The 19,634-nt window shown below is 34.0% G+C and overlaps 1 protein-coding gene across 1 annotated transcript; it reads right to left on the bottom strand.

The window, feature by feature from the left end:
- Positions 1 to 667: 667 nt before the first annotated feature.
- On the bottom strand, positions 668 to 15,199 carry abraxas1 (abraxas 1, BRCA1 A complex subunit). The gene is made up of 9 exons (XM_022666511.2): positions 14,942 to 15,199; positions 7,988 to 8,078; positions 7,752 to 7,788; positions 6,600 to 6,666; positions 4,908 to 5,104; positions 3,659 to 3,778; positions 3,468 to 3,552; positions 2,544 to 2,658; positions 668 to 1,093 (listed from the first exon to the last, which is right to left on the bottom strand). The coding sequence occupies exons 1-9, from the start codon at positions 15,026 to 15,028 to the stop codon at positions 726 to 728; spliced, it is 1,167 nt and encodes a 388-aa protein (XP_022522232.2). The 5' UTR covers positions 15,029 to 15,199; the 3' UTR covers positions 668 to 725.
- Positions 15,200 to 19,634: the final 4,435 nt, after the last annotated feature.

The following is a 19,634-nucleotide window of genomic DNA, read 5'->3' as shown; positions in this document are numbered from 1 at the left end:
TAGTTTTAAAATAAACAAGTTTAATAAGTACACATTTTGCAAGATTGAAGGTTGTAGCAAAAAAGTGGGGGAAAGAAGCTTATAGTCAAAGTTTAATACAAAATGTATTTTATTAAAAAAATATCAAGAACTAACAGCATTCTCACCATTATTTCAAGCTGTTCACATAATCCTTGTAATGTGACCTATATCTGACCTTGGTCTGAACAGTTTGTGCTGTGCGACTGATGCACATGCACTAAACAACAGAGCTTCACATGAAGTTTCAGTTTCACCCTCATCAGAATCTTAAGAGCTATGAAGTTTGAGTTCAGGCTGTCTGACTGAATTTGGCCATTTTATTAGGAACACTGAACAGTAGTGGCACAAGTCTTATAAAATAATATTATTTTATAATGAGCTCTTGTTACCTCATTATCCCATAACTGAAACCCTTACTCTTACTCTACTGTTGTACTCAGATTTCAATACAACATATTGAAGTGAAAATCATATGCGTCACATATGAAGTAAAAGATCAGATTTGGCCCACTTTAACCTGCTGTGTGAATGTAGCCTTAAATTCCTGTTCCATACTGATGCATATTTGATATGTTACATTACTTTAACAACGCCACAAAATGCAGAAGCACTTCCACCACTGATCAAGTCACACATCAAGAGACAATTTATGTCAATAAAACACATTTTATTGGTATTAGAGACAGAAAAACATGTATTTTCATTTAAAAAACAGGAGAATTACTGTCCTGCAGGTTGTCGACCTCCTCCTCCTCCACAGGGTCCTGAGTATCTGTGGTGTTTCTCTTTCTTTTACGTCTAAGGGAGGTTCCGGCGACCTGCGATTTCTCCTGTGATCTGCAGTCTCTGCTGGTTTTCCTCTTCCTCAGGCCCTGCTCGTACTCCAGGACCAGCGGCAGTCTGCTGGGAATGTCGATGCCGTGTTCGGAGCTGCAGCAAACCTCCAGCACCGGAAAGCCCTGGACAGTTAGAGTCTGAGTCCGTAATGATGGGGAGTTTGGGAACAGAGCTTTCAGAGCTGCACACAGCAGGACGTTCTCCTTGGGTTCGTTTGGAGTCGATGTTTCTGTGGCTGGAGGAAAAAGCATATGGAGATGTGCATGTTTTATTAAATCACTTGGTAATATGTGTTTAGTTATAAAATTTACAACAAATACAAATCTACTCAACAAAGCTCTAGTTTAGGCACTATTTATTCCGGTTAAATCCGATTTATTTTCATTTTTAATGTAAAGAGTCGCCTCCGTCAGATGCAGTCCCACGGGGCATCATGGGTCCGATGTGTCGAGAGTGGGGGATGCACATGATCGCGTATGTGGGCGTTACAAAGGCGTTTACCCTGCGTCCTCCAAATAAATCGTTTTAATAAATGGGAAATGCTTTTATACAAGCTTTTTTATTATTTCCTACAAAGTAATACATATAAATGTGTATTTATTTATAGATATAAACGTTTGATTTAGCTTCATTACACTGTCTAGTAAGCAGTATATAAGCTAACAAAAGCAAACATTTTCAATTAAATGACATATTAATATTTTAAAAACCCACCAGAGACCCCAACAATCACAGCGGTCTTTCTCCTCGCTGACAGAGTCGCTGTAAATCAGCAGGTATTGATCATAAAGGACAGGAAAGCCAGAAACTTCTCTTCCAGCGGAATTTAAAGGTCACCTTCCGTCGTTTTTTCTTTCATTTTAAAATGTCTAGTTGTGGTCTCTAGTATGAATGAATGACATGTGAGCCGTTTTTGTAAAAAAAAAGTGCTCAGGTGTCTCTGTATAGCTCTTTTTTAATGGACTGTTTTAGGGGTGTGTCCAAAATGACCAGATTCCAGCTTTGCTCATGAATATTCATACATGCAAACAGCATGCAAATATCTCTCCTCTGATTGGCTAGGAGCACTGCAACGGCCCTCCGCCGCTCACTGCCTCCCACCTCCTAACTGATGAGCGGTGATGTTGCGTCGCTTCAGCTCCGCCTCTGGGAGTTTCTCGAGCCAAGGTGGGCTGGTCTGTGAGTTTCTGCCTACGTTTTTCGGAGGGGGGGAGGGGGGATTTCTTTGCTTAGCTCCTGCAGACAATGGGGGCTGCAAAACAGTTTAATGTGCAGGTGTACACATTCAACTCGGAGAGACCTACTGTATTCCACAAAAAACAAGAAAAATCGGATTTTCGCGGAAGGTGAGCTTTAAATGTTTTCATAGGCAGCACTGAGGACGCGTATCAGGCGAACACCTGCTCTCTGATTGGATAGATGCATCGCGTTGGACGGATTCATTTGCATAAAGTTCAGCTCGGCTCATGTGACCGCATGTGACCCATGATGTGACCCATGATGCACCACAAGAAAATGAAAATGAATGGGATACGTCGCTGTGGTTTGACGCAACGGAGCAGTCATTTCAGTCATTTTAGTTGAGCCAGCAGACTTCGTCTGAGGGAGAGATCTTTACCATGTCAAGTAAGCAGATACGTAAGGGAGATGAGGGACAAGCTAACACTAATGTGTGGTAAACTTACTGTTACACTGTTGCTGCTTCTTCTTCTGCTTGCTAATGGCCTCTTTGAGTTCAGTGATATCTGCTTGAAGCTTCTCCACTAAACGCTCGCTCTTCTCCACTTTCTCACAAGCAGTCTGCAAACAAGAAGAAAAAAAAAACATGTTTTGAAAAACATTAGAGCAGTTTCCCATTAAAAAACATGGAATATTTTTCATGTAATGAAAAAAATCTCTATTGAAAATGCTGCTTAGTCCAAGCCTAGGCTTAATCCCTGTGTAGGAAAGATTTAAGATTAAAGAGTGTATTGTCTAATGCACAGTAAAACAGGCAGTTACACTGTTTTAATAAAATGAATTGGCTTGTCCTCCACTGACCGAGGTTACTGAGACCACATTGTGACCCTGAGTACTCCAGTGAGACAGGGCGATATTAGCTGGCAGTCTGTCCAACATAGCTTGTTTTAACAGAGTAAATGCACAGACTACAGGCCAATATACTTGTCTCTGAACAGCGAAGGAGCTAGCGCTTGGCGTGGTTAGCGGGTAATGCTAATGCTGCTCCAGTAGTGCTTGCCAGGGTAAGCAGCCGGCTACAGGCCGATATACTTGCCCTTACACGACAAATAAGCTAGCACTTAGCACGGGTATTGGGTAATGCTAATAATGCTCCAGCAGTGCTAGCCGGTTCCCAGCAGGCTACAGGCTGATTATACTCACCTCTGAGCGGCAAAAGAGCTAGAGCTTAGCGTGGTTAGCAGCTAATGCTAATACAGCTCCAGTCGCGGTGCTGGAGAACTAAACTGAAACTCCTGTATAACTCTGTACTTCAGCGGAGTGACTTCACTGCTCCTTAATACCTGACTGGTAGAATTTATACATAAGAAAATACGGTAAGACAATAAATCTTAATAAAGCCCTGAGATAAAACATTATCTTCTCATTACCTTCATTTCGTCCAACAATGCGTCGTTCATGTTGCTGACTTTCTCCACCTCCCTGAGATCATCTTCTGTAGAGAAGAATTTGGTTCTAGAAACAATTAAACGGAAATACGTAATGAACTGATGAAATTTACAGTAAGAGAAATGTGCTCTAATATAATCTTCAATAGTAGTTTTTTATAGTTTGTAAATACTTGTGTTTTTTCACAGCTTGGCAGCGGCTCAGAGACGGGCATGTAGTCGAGAATCTCCAGTAATCCTGCTGGTCCAGCATACCCAGGTTTCCTATTGAGATCAGGACACTGCTGTACTGGCTGAAACAAAAACAAAAACAGAACTGTCAATGTTAATGTATTTTTAAAGATTTATTGCAAATTTTATCAAATTTTTCTCCAATTTACCCTATAAGCTGCTACTCAGCTGAATATCCCTAACGCTCGGAGGAAAGCGCAGCGACTCGGTTCTGATACATCAGCTCACAGACGCAGCCTTGTGCTGATCCACATCACCCTAGGAGTGATGAGGGGAAAGAGAGCCATCTACTGTACCCACCCAGAGAGAGCAAGACCAGTTGTGCTCTTTTAGGGCTCCAGCAGCTGATTATATTATATTATATTATATTATATTATACTATATTATATTTGACCTTCTCCCAAAAATACATGGAAATCACCAGCATTAATTAATTTAATAAATTAGCCAATCTTTCATTTATTCTTTTATTTACATTTAAATATCTGCCATTAAACACTTAAAGAAATTCTTAAGAAGAGGATCAAGGGCTGATATAATCCGCACTTTAAAATCCTTGAATTTTCCCAAAAATCACCAGTGTGACTCATAATCCTGCGCTCCTTATGTATGAAGCAGTAAAGCCACTTTGCTGAAATACAGAGTTACACAGAATATTAGTTTAGTTTTCCATCTCTGAAACTGTAACAGTATTAGCATTAGCGCCGTTCAGAGGTGTTCACCTTTAGCGCTTAGCTGCTAATGCTAATGCTGCTGCACCAGGCCTTAGTGGAAATCTGGAAATCTAAGCTACCTGTAAATAAACGGAAGCTTTTCAGTGATCTTTACTCAACCAAAGGAACAGTTTTCAGGAAAAAAATCTCTGTAGATTAACATCCAGCACTCGTTTGAATGTGTTTTAGAATTACAGTTTTGCTTCCGAAACTTAGAGGAGCCACTGTTCCTTACTAGTGTTTCATAATATGCCTTACAATCCAGTGCGCCATATGTTTAAAAACAGACCAGAAAATAGACGATTATTGATAGTGCTCCTCATAATCTGGTTCGCCTTATGGTGAGAAAAATTCGGTACTGCAATATATACATATATACCCTGCAGAAGAACGAAGCATTGCAATATATATTTTTTCTAATATCATAACTGCCATAAAAAGCGTAGTATTCGTAAAATGAGCAGTGATTTATCCTCACCTGCCATTCCATATAAAGGCTGTGTATTCCAGACGGTGGGTGGAGCCTGATGATGTCGTGTCTGAAGGCGTCAGCAGGATGAAGATGAGCTCCTGATGTGGAAGAAGTCGTCTCAGATTCTGATGCACCAGCTGTTCTTTTAGAGTCATCTGCTGAGTGGTGTTTCTCCGCTGTCTGTACCAACCAATCACGTTCTCCTTTACTCAGAAGAAAGGGAAGGATTTAATCGTGAATAGATGTTCATGTATATGATGTGTTTCACCTACCAGTATAACTTTACATAGACTGTGTTCAGACTGCAGGCGAATCGGATTCGTTTCCTAATTGCTGATCCTAATCTGCACTAATCAGACTCTATTTGTGTGTCTGAAAATTGTAAGTGTATCTGCAGGGGTTACTGTGGTATGTGGGTTGATGTCAGTAATTAATCTGTAGTTACCCTGGGGTTTAATATCTCTCTCCCTCTCTCTAATCTCTCTCTCTCACTCACTCACTCCAATAACTCTCACTCCAATATCTCTCACTCCAATATCTCTCTCTATCTCTAATCTCTCTCTCACTCAAATATCTCTCTCTAATATCTCAATTTCTCTCTCTAATATCTCTCTCTATCTCTAATCTCTCTCTCTCTCTCTCTCTCTCTCTCTTTCACTCACTCCAATAACTCTCACTCCAATAACTCTCACTCCAATATCTCTTACTCCAATATCTCTCTCTATCTCTAATCTCTCTCCATTTCGCTCTCTAATCTCTCTCTATCTCTAATCTCTCTCTCTCACGCCAATATCTCTCTCTCTAATATCTCCATTTCTCTCTCCAATATCTCTCTATCTCTAATCTCTCTCTCTCTCTCACTCCAATAACTTTCTCTCTTATATCTCCATTTCTCTCTCTATCTCCATTTCTTTCTAATATCTCTCTCTCAATCTCTAATCTCTCTCTCTCACTCCAATATATCTCTCTAATATCTCCATTACTCTTTCCAATATCTCTCTCTCGAATATCTCACTCTATTATTTCTGTCACTAATATCTCTCCCTCACTTTAATATCTCACTCTATTATTTCTCACTTTCTAATATATCTCTCTTTAATATCTCTCTCTCTCGAATATTTCTCTCTCACTCTAATATTTCTCTCTTTTGCTCTAATATCTCTCTCTCTCCAATAACTCACTCTCACTCTCTCTCCAATATCTCTCTCTCTCAATTATCTCACTCTTGCTCTAAAATGTGTCTATCGTCTATCTTACTCTCTATTATTTCTATCTCTCTCTAATATCTCTCTCAAATATTTCTCTCGCTCCAATATCTCATTCTCTCTCTCTAATATCTCTAACTTTAATATCTCTCTCTCTCGAATATTTCTCTCTCTCCCTTGAAAATCTCATTCTCTCAAATATCTCACTCTCTCTCCATCTTTTTAATATATATATGTCTTACTAATATATGTCTATCTCTCTCTGCTGGTGGTTATAATTTTTAGTTTCTCTCTTTATTTCTGTAAACTGATCTGTTTAGCAGTGACTAAGCTCTGAGATCATTTTTTAACCCCAGGCCCCACCCCTTCTCCTCCCTGATTTGCATATGGTATCTGACTGTTCAGACTATCAAAAATCTGGATAAGCCAAAAACTCAGATGTGGGCTAGCAGTCAAAACTCACTTTTAAAAAACCTAAAAACAATCACAGTACCTCATTAAAATTAGACGTAATCTCTCTGATCTTCTCCTCGTCTATTTCACAGGCATTATTGTAGAAGCTAAACAGGAAACAGGAAAACACACATCAGAACTTTGAGAATTTTATACAGTACCAGTCAAAAGTGTGTACACACCTTTAATTCAGTGTTTTATCATTATTTCTTTATAAAATAAATGGAATGACTTGGAATGAAAAAATTAAGGTCAATCCTCAAGTGCAGTCACCGCAAAGACCATCAAAAAACGCCATGATGATGAAACTGGCACTCATCAGGTCCGATCCAGGAAAGGAAAACTAAGAGTTCCCTCTGTTGTACAGGATAAGTTCATCAGAGTTCCCAGCTTCAGAAAACCGGAAGCAACTAATTCTTCACAGAGTATTTTGGTTTGTTTAACACGTTTAAGTGTCTGGATACTTTTAGTATTTATTTACAATGCAGTAAAAACATTGAATGTGTCCAAACTTTTGACTGGTACTGTTAGTGCTGGGCGATATGGGAAAAATCATATATCACGATATGGAATTTTTTTAATATCACGATAACGATATATATATCATGATATACCACATTTGAGATGTTTCCAGTTATTCTTAGAAAAAATATGAGAAAATAATATCATTCCTTACTTTTTTTCCAACTTTATTTCAAAGTGACATTAAACCCAACTTTCACAAATAAGAATTACTACCTTTTAGTGCAGCAATATATATGTATCAAATGAAAACAGATGAGGTAGATGCAGTAGCTAATTTTTTTTTTTATTATACAGGTATTTAAATTGAGTTATAAAAATAAACTCAATTAACATTTTTTAAGTGTCTGTCAAATAACGTAAAGCAGCGTCACGTCGCAAAAAAACACATTATGAAGCTTTTTTTTTGCGAAGATTACTTTATTATCACTTATATAAACCCAGTTTATGCAAATTGACCACACCAATACATTTCATCATAGCCTACTTTATATATTGGCATGAATAATTGATGAAATTACTGTAGAAACGATAGAGATGATAGAAGGTAAGTAGCACAATAGACACTTTTCTATCATCCCCACGATATTTATCCTCATATCACACAGCACTAGGTACTGTACATACATTATAAACTTTAAAAAATCAGAGTTGGAAACTTTCAACATACCTGTGAATTCTTCTACACGTAATGTGCTTCTGAATATCTAAAAGGAAAAATGCTTATTAATATCCTTATAATTATATATATATATATATATATATATATATATATATATATATATATATATATATATATATATATATATATATATATATAGACAGATTATTGAATATTTACATATGTAGTTATATAACAGCAACATTAATATTAAATGTGGGATATAATGGAGAAATGGATCTTACTGATTGTGTGCAGAAACTGGATGTGATCCGTCTGCGAGTCTGTAATTTTGCTCTTCTCCTCTCGGACACTTTCCCCAACTAACAGACCCTCCTGATCCACAAACACCAGATAAACACCAACAGATAATAAAAATCACATCACATTTCAATCACTGACCACAGAGCTGTGGGAAGACATGTAGTGTAACTGCATACAGTAAAAACAGACAAATACAGACAGATACAACATATACATTTACCTTTTTCAGTACATTATTTAAGCTGCTTGTACTCTTCTTATTTCTCCTTTTATTCCATTTTTATTTCCTTATATCTGTGTGTACTTGTGTTTAGCTATCTGTAAGTAATCAGCTGGAACACTCTAATATAGACAAGGCACTCAAAACATATTATTTATATATCAATTAGATTATCAGTTAGCTATCAGTCTAACAAGCACAATTTAAATACGCTGTAATTATCTGAATAAAAGAAAAGTTTACTTTTTATCCAATCAGAACAGTGTGATCTAACAACAGTACAACATTGCTATCGAGTGGCTGGGGTTAAAACATGGGGTTTTAATACAAATATAAAGCTATGGAAAAATAGCTTTTATGGAATATAATCAAGAGGAAGATGGATGATCACAAGCCATCAAACCACCAAGCTGAACTGCTTGAATTTTCGCACCAGGAGTAAAGCAGCATAAAGTTATCCAAAAGCAGTGTGTAAGACTGGTGGAGGAGAACATGATGCCAAGGTGCATAAAGAAACCTGGGATTAAAAAAACACCAGAGTTATTCCACCAAATATTGATTTCTGAACTTTATGAATATGAACTTGTTTTCTTTGCATTATTTACGAGGCTGAAGTTGGTTTGATATTCGCAGCTCCAGATTCGTTTGGCTCGATATTCGCAGCCTCGTATTCCCCGGCTGAAGTTGGTTTGATATTCGCAGCTGCCGCTTCACTGAACCACCGTGAACTAACCGCGGTCACGCCATCTGCACTTAGAAAACGCTCGGTCGCGCTATCCACACCGAAAACTGGAGTGCGCGTCTAAACCGTGTTTTACTGTAGCAGCGTGCACAGCGCACCCGGAGGAGCGGAGACTGGCGCTTCTCGTGCAGAGACTTAAAATGGAACAGAAACGAGTTTTACACCTAAATAAACATGATTTAACGAGGTCTAATCCACAAATATACACCAGAAAGACCACTTCTTATCTGTAGAACAGTGTAACGTTTTGAAAAGGTTTGGAGTGTTATTAAATAAGCAAATCAAATTGTTATAAAATCACAGCCCTAAATTCTTAAAGATCTTATTCTCATGTATCCCAGATATATGTTTGATGTGATATTACTGTATCATTTTTGAGTAATTGAATACCAAAACTATCTATTCGGTTTTGTATAAAAGGGATTTTGGAGTGCTATAAAACCAAAAAAATCTAATTCTTCTTAAATCAGAACATGAAATCCTTAAATAATACCTTCCATACTATTAATGTCATGCATGTATACTGATTGTACAGTATCATTTTGGAGTAAATGAATACCAAACTTAGGAAAAATGTATATTCGGTTGTCCTATAAAACCTTCAAATCAAATTGTTATCCAATGAAACCAAGAAAGTCTTGAAGAAAACATTCCATTCTATTAATGACATGAGTAACAAGTGATATTACTGTATAATTTTAGATTAATTGGATACCAAACTTGGAAAAATGTCTATTCGGTTGTGCATAAACCACATTTCAGAGTCCTATAAAACCAGCAAATCAAATTGTTATCCAATGGCACTAACAAAGTCTTGAAGAACACATTCTATACTATTAATAACATATATATCAAGTGATTTTACTGTACCATTTTGGAGTAATTAAATATCAAACATACAAAAAATGTTAATTTACTTTTGCATAAATCAGATTTCAGAGTCCTATAAAACAAGCAAATCAAATTGTTATCCAATGCCACTAAGACATTCTTGAAGAACACATTCCATACTATTAATGACATGAGTAACAAAGGATATTACTGTATCATTTTGGAGTAATTGAATACGAAGCTTAGGAAAAATGTCTATTTGGTTGCGCAAAAACCTGATTTTGGAGTCCTGTAAAACCAGCAAATTAAATTGTTATCAAATGCTACCGAGACTGTCTTGAAGAACACATTCCATTCTATTATTAACATGAGTAATAAGTGATATTACTGTATAATTTTGGATTAATTGGATACCAAACTTAGAAAAAATGTTATTCAGTTGTGTATAAACCAGATTTTAAGGTCGCATAAAACCAGCAAATCAAATTGTTATCCAATGCCACCTAGACAGTCTTGAAAAACACATTCCATACTATTAATGACATGAGTAACAAGTGATTACTGATTACTGTACCATTTTGGAGTAATTAAATATCAAACATACGAAAAATGTTGATTCACTTTTGCATAAACCACATTTCAGAGTCCTATAAAACCAGCAAATTAAATTGTTATCCAATGCCACTAATAAAGTCTTGAAAAACACATTCTATACTATGAATGACTTGAGTAACAAGTGATATTACTGTATCATTTTGGAGTAATTGGATACCAAACTTAGGAAAAATGTTTATTCGATTGTGCAAAAACCTGATTTCAGAGTCCTATAAAACCAGCAAATCAAATTGTTATCCAATGGCACTAACAAAGTCTTGAAGAACACATGCTATACTATTATTGACATGAGTATGAAGTGATTTTACTGTATCATTTTGAAATAATTGGATACCAAACTTGGAAAAATGTCTATTCGGTTGTGCATAAACCACATTTCAGAGTCCTATAAAACCAGCAAATCAAATTGTTATCCAATGCCACTGATAAAGTCTTGAAAAGCACATTCTATACTATTATTGACATGAGTATCAAGTGATTTTACTGTATCATTTTGAAATAATTGGATACCAAACTTGGAAAAATGTCTATTCGGTTGTGCATAAACCAGATTTCGGAGTCCCATAAAACCAGCAAATCAAATTGTTATCCAATGGCACTAACAAAGTCTTGAAGAACACATGCTATACTATTATTGACATGAGTATCAAGTGATTTTACTGTATCATTTTGGAGTAATTGGATACCAAACTTGGAAAAAATGTCTATTTGGTTGTGCATAAACCACATTTCAGAGTCCTAGAAAACTAGCAAATCAAATTGTTATCCAATGTCACTAATAAAGTCTTGAAAAGCACATTTCATACTATTATTGACATGAGTAACAAATGATATTACTGTATCATTTTAGATTAATTGGATACCAAACTTGGAAAAATGTCTATTCGGTTGTGCATAAACCACATTTCAGAGTCCTATAAAACCAGCAAATCAAATTGTTATCCAATGGCACTAACAAAGTCTTGAAGAACACATTCCATACCATTAGTGACATGAGTAACAAGTGATATAACTGTTTAATTTTGGAATAATTGAATACCGAACATAGGAAAAATGTCTATTCGTTTGTGCATAAACCAAATCCTATAAAACCAGCAAATCAAATTGTTGTCTAATAAAACCAAAACAGTCTTGAAGAAAATATTCCAATCTACCAAGAACATTAGTCACAAGTGATATTACTGTGTCATATAGAATAGACATTTGGTATCCAATTAATCCAAAATTATACAGTAATATCACTTGTTACTCATGTCAATAATAGTATGGAATGTGTTCTGCAAGACTGTCCCAGTGGAATTGGATAAAAATTTGATTTGCTGGTTTTATGGGACCTTAAAATCTGGTTTATGCACAACCGAATAGACATTTATTCTAAGTTTGGTATCCAATTAATCCAAAATGATACAGTAATATCACTTGATACTCATGTCAATAATAGTATAGAATGTGTCCTTCAAGACTGTCTCAGTGGCATTGGATAACAATTTGATTTGCTGGTTTTATAGGACTCCCAAATCTAGTTTATGCACAACCAAATATACATTTTTCCTAAGTTTGGTATCCAATTACTCCAAAATGATACAGTAATATCCTTTGTTACTCACGTCACTAATAGTATGTAATGTGTTCTTCAAGAGTGTCTCAGTCACATTGGATAACAATTTGATTTGCTGGTTTTATAGGACTCTGAAATGTGGTTTATGCACAACCGAATAGACATTTTTTCCAAGTTTGGTATCCAATTACTCCAAAATGATACAGTAAAATCACTTGATACTCATGTCATGCATAGTATGGAATGTCTTCTTTAAGGCTGTCTCAGTGGCATTGGATAACAATTTGACTTGCTGGTTTTATAGGACTCTGAAATCTGGTTTATGCAAAAGTGAATTAACATTTTTCGTATGTTTGATATTTAATTACTCCAAAATGGTACAGTAAAATCACTTGATACATATGTTATTAATAGTATAGAATGTGTTTTCCAAGCCTTTGTTAGTGCCATTGGATAACAATTTGATTTGCTGGTTTTCTAGGACTCAGAAATCTGGTTTATGCACAATCGAATAAACATTTTTTCTAAGTTTGGTATTCAATTACTCCAAAATGATAAAGTAATATCATTTGGTACTCATGTCAATAATAGTATAGAATGTGGTTTTCAAGACGTTATTAGTTGCATTGGATAACAATTGGATTTGCTGGTTTTATAGGACTCCAAAATGTGGTTTATCACAACTGAATAGACATTTTTCCTAAGTTTGGTATTCTATTACTCCAAAATAATACAGTAATATGACTTTTCACTCATGTCATTAATAGTATGACATGTGTTCTTCAAGACAGTCTTGGTGGCATTGGATAACAATTTGATTTGCTGGTTTTGTAGGACTCCGAAATCAGGTTTTTGCACAACCGAATAGACATTTATTCCTAAATTTGGTATCCAATTAATCCAAAATGATACAGTAATATCCTTTGTTACTCACGTCATTAATAGTAAGGAATGTGTTTCTTAAGGTAGTCTTGGTAGCATTGGATAACAATTTGATTTGCAGGTTTTATAGGACCTTAAAATCTGGTTTATGCAAAAGAAAATAGACATTTTTCCTAAGCTTGGTATCCAATTACTCCAAAATGATACAGTAATATCCTTTGTTATTCATGTCCTTACTAGTATGGAATGTGTTCTTTAAGGCTGTCTTGGTGGCATTTGATAACAATTTGATTTACTGTTTTTTTAGGACTCTAAAAAATTATGCACAATCGAATAGACATTTTTCCTAAGTTTGGTATTCAATTACTCCAGAATGATACAGTAATATCATTTGTTACTCATGTCAATGATAGTATGGAATGTGATTTTCAAGAATGTCTTGGTGGCATTGGATAACAATTTAATTTGCTGGTTTTATGGGACCTTAAAATCTGGTTTATGCACAACCGAATAGACATTTTTCGCGTGTTAAATATTTTTTAAATATTTAACAAGTGATATTACTGTATAATTTTGGATTAATTGGATACCAAATGTCTATTCGGTTGTGAATAAACCAGATTTCGGGGTCCTATAAAACTAGTATGGAATGTGTTTATCAAGAAGGACTTGGTTCCATTGGATAACAATTTGATTTGATGGTTTATAGGACTCCAAAATCTGGTTTATGCACAACTGAACAGGCATTTTTTTTCTAAATTTGCTATCCAATTACTCAAAAATGACACAGTAATATCACTTGTGACTAATGTTCTTGGTAGATTGGAATATTTTCTTCAAGACTGTTTTAGTTTCATTAGACAACAATTTGATTTGCTGGTTTTATAGGATTTGGTTTATGCACAAACGAATAGACATTTTTCCTATGTTTGGTATTCAATTATTCCAAAATGATACAGTAATATGACTTGATACCCATAACGTTAATAGTATAGAATGTGTTTTTCAAGACCTTATTAGTGGCATTGGATAACAATTTCATTTACTGGTTCTATAGGACTCTGAAATCTGGTTTATGCACAACCAAATATACATTTTTCCTAAGTTTGGTATTCATTTACTCCAAAATGATACTGTACAATCAGTATACATGCATGACATTAATAGTATGGAAGGTATTATTTAAGGATTTCATGTTCTGATTTAAGAAGAATTAGATTTTTTTGGTTTTATAGCACTCCAAAATCCCTTTTATACAAAACCGAATAGATAGTTTTGGTATTCAATTACTCAAAAATGATACAGTAATATCACATCAAACATATATCTGGGATACATGAGAATAAGATCTTTAAGAATTTAGGGATGTGATTTTATAACAATTTGATTTGCTTATTTAATAACACTCCAACCCTTTTCAAAACGTTACACTGTTCTACAGATAAGAAGTGGTCTTTTTCTGGTGTATATTTGTGGATTAGACCTCGTTAAATCATGTTTATTTAGGTGTAAAACTCGTTTCGGTTCCATTTTAAGTCTCTGCACGAGAAACGCCAGTCTCCGCTCCTCCGGGTGCGCTGTGCACGCTGCTACAGTAAAACACGGTTTAGACGCGCACTCCAGTTTTCGGTGTGGATAGCGCGACTGAGCGTTTTCTAAGTGCAGATGGCGTGACCGCGGTTAGTTCACGGTGGTTCAGTGAAGCGGCAGCTGCGAATATCAAACCAACTTCAGCCGGGGAATACGAGGCTGCGAATATCGAGCCAAACGAATCTGGAGCTGCGAATATCAAACCAACTTCAGCCTCGTGCATTATTTGAGGTCTGAAAGCTCTGCGTCTTTTTTGTTATTTCAGCCGTTTCTCATTTTCTGTAAATAAATGCTCTAAATGAGAATATTTTTATTTGGAATTTGGGAGAAATGTTGTCTGTAGTTTATAGAATAAAACAACAATGTTCATTTTACTCAAACATAAACCTATAAATAGCAAAATCAGAGATAATCAGTGTATGTGTGAGCTGTGGATTACAGTGTTACAGGATTAAGTGTAAATAATGTAAATATTGTATTTTATTGAATAAACTCACCACATCAGAGTCAGTGTTGAGGTGCTGAAACATTAATGAACCCAACACGAAGCCGGAGAGCCGGACAGTGGTGCTGTACTCCTCCATTCCGCCCACTTTAACCACATTAAACTCTATAAAAACACATTAAACTCTATAAATACACATTAAACTCTATAAATACACATTAAACTACATATAAACACTAATAAACCCTGAGCTGTAAACAGAGCTAGCACTGCTACAGGCTAACCGCTAACACTGAGCTCCGACCACAGAGTCTCTACAGCCGAGAGTTAACACTGCAGATTTTTTCTCGGGTTTTTATATTGTTATTTTATTGAAACATTTTAAATTGGCGAAACTGTGAGGCACATAGACTGTATATAGCTGTATATGTATATATATATATATATATATATATATATATATATATATATATATATATATATATATATATATATATATATATTATTTTATTTTATTATTATTTTTTTTTTAGGAATGTTCATAGTTAATTATTTTTCTTACATAAATAAAATAAAAATAATATCCGCCCCTGATGGGCCGACAGTCTTCAGGGGCGGATATTATTTTTATTTTATTTATGTAAGAAAAATAATTTACTATGAGCATTCCTAAAAAAAAATAAAAATAAAATAAAATACAAAACAAAATGATGGTTTAGCAAATCAGTGGTGGAGAAACTTTACCAAATTATTATTATTATTATTATTATTATTATTATTATTATTATTATTATTATTATTATTATTATTATTATTTCTGTTGATAAGGTTTCATTTCAAGGTTTTATTTTTATTTATTTATAAGAAGAATATTTGACTATGCGAATTCCTCCGAAAACGAACTAATTATTCTTTCTAATTTCTATTCTCCTGTTGCAGAACCCAAGCACACACAAGCTATTATATATCATTAAATATATTTTATTCGTATTTTTTTTATTTGTATCTATTGTCAAATTATTTGAAAACTGATTTTATTTGTATCTATCTATTTGTATCTATTTTCTTTCATTTATTTTGCTGTTATTTTAAAATGATTAAATGTAATTATTTTCTTTGTCATGTCAATTCCTGTTTTTTTTGTAAATCCTCGGCTACATTGCAAATGAGGGTTGCCCCTTTAATGTAATTCCGAGTAAAAAATAAAGGTTGATTGATTGATTATATATATTATAGTTTTGTTTCTATGTTAAATCGCTTTTAAACTGTAACTCTTGTATCAGCTCAATAACCAATCAGCTCGCAGTAGCAGTAACGCTAGTGCCTTTACTGCTTAAAACCTGTTTATTGTAGAAAAATAAAGGCATGATTTCTTTGCTTATTTATCAAAATACATTATTATGTTTCTAAGGTTAAGAAATATTTTGGTTAAGTGGATGGTTACTATTTTTAATTTGTGTTTTTAGCCGTTTAGCTCCATTCACTCCCATTCATTTTGGACTTCTTGGAGGGCGCCCTCTAGCGGGCAGCACTTACAGAGGCGGTATGAAGTGAAGTGGGCAGTCTCGCCGAAAAACAGCTCTGTTCAGGTTGGTAGTTCCAGAGATGTGGCTGTATATCTCCCTCTAGCGGAGCGGAGTAACAGCTGCAGTATTAATATTAGAGTTTATTAGGAGATTTTTGAGTTAATGCAGTTTTCTGCAAGGTCAAATTGACTTTTTATTTTCTCTTATTCATTAATAGTTAAAAGAAAATGTATCTTAACATATGAAAACACAGAAATGTAACGTTACTTAACAATTTATATGTATTATTTAACACTAAATAAAAAAAAAAAAAATATATATATATATATATACAACAGATCACTAAAGACTAATTACACTAAACATTTATTTTTTAAAAAGTTGCACAATTTAACTGCATCTTTAAAACATATCAAGTACTTTCCATCAGCATTTCTGGTTTATATTTTATTTATTTTACTTTGTTAATTTTTTTTAGTTGTATTACTAGATCTATGGAACTCAATAAAAAAAAAATAAAAACTGCCCACCCCCAGAATTTAAAAAGAAAGTCAAACTAAATTACTGAAAATCTAAAACAAGATGTACTATGTAGGCAAATCAACTCATAGTAACTCGAAGTAAATAATAAATCAATAAAAAATAACATTTATTTAACTTAAAACTTTATTGTAGCTTTTTAACATTTTTCATTTTAGTTAAAGCTTCTGATATTTTTTACAGTGCGGTTTTGAAGGTACAGTTTGTGCGTCTGGCTATATTGTCTTTTCAATAAGAAACTCTCTATTCAGAATGCTGCATAATCCAAGACTAGTAATAATCACTGTGTGGGAAACTATCCCATAGTGAATATAATACAGTAATAATGGCAAAAGAAAGATAAAAATACAAGAAAAAAAATCAATAATGAATAAAAGTTATCAGAAAGTTTTCAGAAAGTTTTCAGAAAGTTTTCAGAAAGTTTTCAGGTCTAAATTCAACACTGAAATCTGTCAGGTCTTATTCTTCTTTTTTTGGATCCATTGAATCTAAAATAACCCTAAAGCTCCAAAGTACAGATTTATTCCCACTCTAATCCTGAATGGACTTTTATTATGCTTGATTACGGCTTGAGAAATTGGCAGCAGTTGCAGGTCGATTTCTGATGCAACCACTTTATCCTGAACTTTACACTGAAATATCTCCCCCAGTTCATTACAGTGTTTGATATTTAGGTTTGTAAACAGTTTTCACACATTTCCAGAGGATAAATAAAATTCCAGTTCAAAAACACACATAAGCAAAATGCTTTAAAGACAAAATTGATGTAATTATGACTAAAGATAAAGATAACAGCACGGGACAAACACAAGTTTGATTCCAGTATGTTTGAAACACTAAGTTCTTTTTTTTTTTTACATTTCTAATTTATTTGTTTTATTTAATTGTTCACATCGATTTTACATTAATTCAGCATTAATTCAGCGTTATGATTTTTTTATGAACTGTACATCTGTTTGTATTAAACTTTAAATACTTTAATTTCTTAATAATAATTCCAAGTATCAGTCAAAAGTTTAAACACATCTTGAATTTAGTGTTTTTTTATTTTAAATTATATGTTCTGCATTATAGATTATTAGAATATTAAACTCATCCAAACTATGAAGACAAAATATAGCATTATTTAGTTCTCATTATTTAGACCTCCCTAAAGGGTTACCAAGGGTTATCTTTGTTAATATTATTATTATAATTATTATTTAGGCATTTATACTTATGATTTATTGCAAATTCATGGTCCTTTCTGCTTGTGATCAAACAAAAGTCACACAAAACCACAGAAACAGTGGAGAGATCACATTTTTTTTTTGTAAGAACAAAATCCTGGACATTGCTTAATTTGCCACCTCTGATTACATGTGATCACACAGTGTCCCCATCACATCCTGCTGCATGTGTTTATTATACTGAGGAACATGCGGGGAGCAGATGACAGATCATTTAGAGCTCATATAATCTTTAGTTACAGAAATAAAGCATTATGCACAACAATAATTTGTTATTATTCATTATCACAGTGAATATCCCTATTTGAGTTATGTTTTAATCCATATTATGGCAAGAACTACTCAACTTAGTAAAGAATTAAAAAGATTACTTTAAGAAATGAAGGTCAGTCAACCTGAAAAGAAGAACTTTAAAAGTGTTCTCAAGTGCAGTAACTGCAAATACCATCAAAAATCCTTAAATGATGAAACTGGCACTCACCAGGACCGGCCCAGCAAGAGTTACCTCTGTTGGACAGGATTTTTAATGACCCCTTACAAATTAAGAAGAAAAATATATTTTATATTTTAAATGTGTTGTTTGAGAACCACACATTTAAAACTCTCTTTCTGTCATTAAAATGCTTCAAAATCTGATTAAAGCAATTTTTGAGCATTGCTTCTTAATAAAACAAGAAAACATTTATACTTTTAATCTACGCAAATGTTGTTGTTAAAGAAGAATTTCTCAACTGAGTAAAGAAAAAAATGACTTAAAGATATGTTTTAAGAATTTTAAAAGTATCCCCAAGTGCAGTAACTGCAAATACAATCAAAAACGCTTAAATGATGAAACTGGCTCTCATCAGGACCAGCCCCAAGTAAGAGCAACAGTTTCCTCTGTTGCACAGGATTTTTAATTTTTTTAATTCTTTCCTAATTGAGGAGAAAATATTATATAATTTGAGAACAGTAAATTTAAAAGAATGAATGAAAGGCATTAAATTTGATTACAGTATTTTTGGAGAATTACAATTTGAAAACAAGAAAACGTTTATACTTATAATCTACGCAAATGTCGTTGCTAAAGAAATAATGCACAATTATTCACAACAATATTTTGCTATTAATCATTATCACAGTGAGTAGCCCTATTTGAGTAATGTTTTAGAAGAATTTCTCAACTAAGTAAAGAAAAAAATGACTTAAAGAAATGTTTTAAGAATTTAAGTTTTATCTCCAAGTGCAGTAACTGCAAATGCCATCAAATACGCTTAAATGATGAAACTGGCTCTCATCAGGAGTGGCCCCAGGAAAGTAAGAGCAAGAGTTTCCTCTGTTGCGCAGGATTTTTAATTGGCTTTCCTAATTGAGGATTTTTTTTTATTATTTTAAAAGAATGAAGGAAAGGCATCAAATTTGATCACAGTATTTTTTGAGAATTACTATTTAAAAATAGAAAAAAAAAACG

The sequence above is a fragment of the Astyanax mexicanus genome, chromosome 17, assembly GCF_023375975.1.
Source record: "Astyanax mexicanus isolate ESR-SI-001 chromosome 17, AstMex3_surface, whole genome shotgun sequence".
In the NCBI taxonomy this organism is placed as follows: domain Eukaryota; kingdom Metazoa; phylum Chordata; class Actinopteri; order Characiformes; family Acestrorhamphidae; genus Astyanax; species Astyanax mexicanus.
The sequence above is the reverse complement of the archived record's forward strand: the minus strand, read 5'-3'. Positions and strand labels throughout refer to the sequence as shown.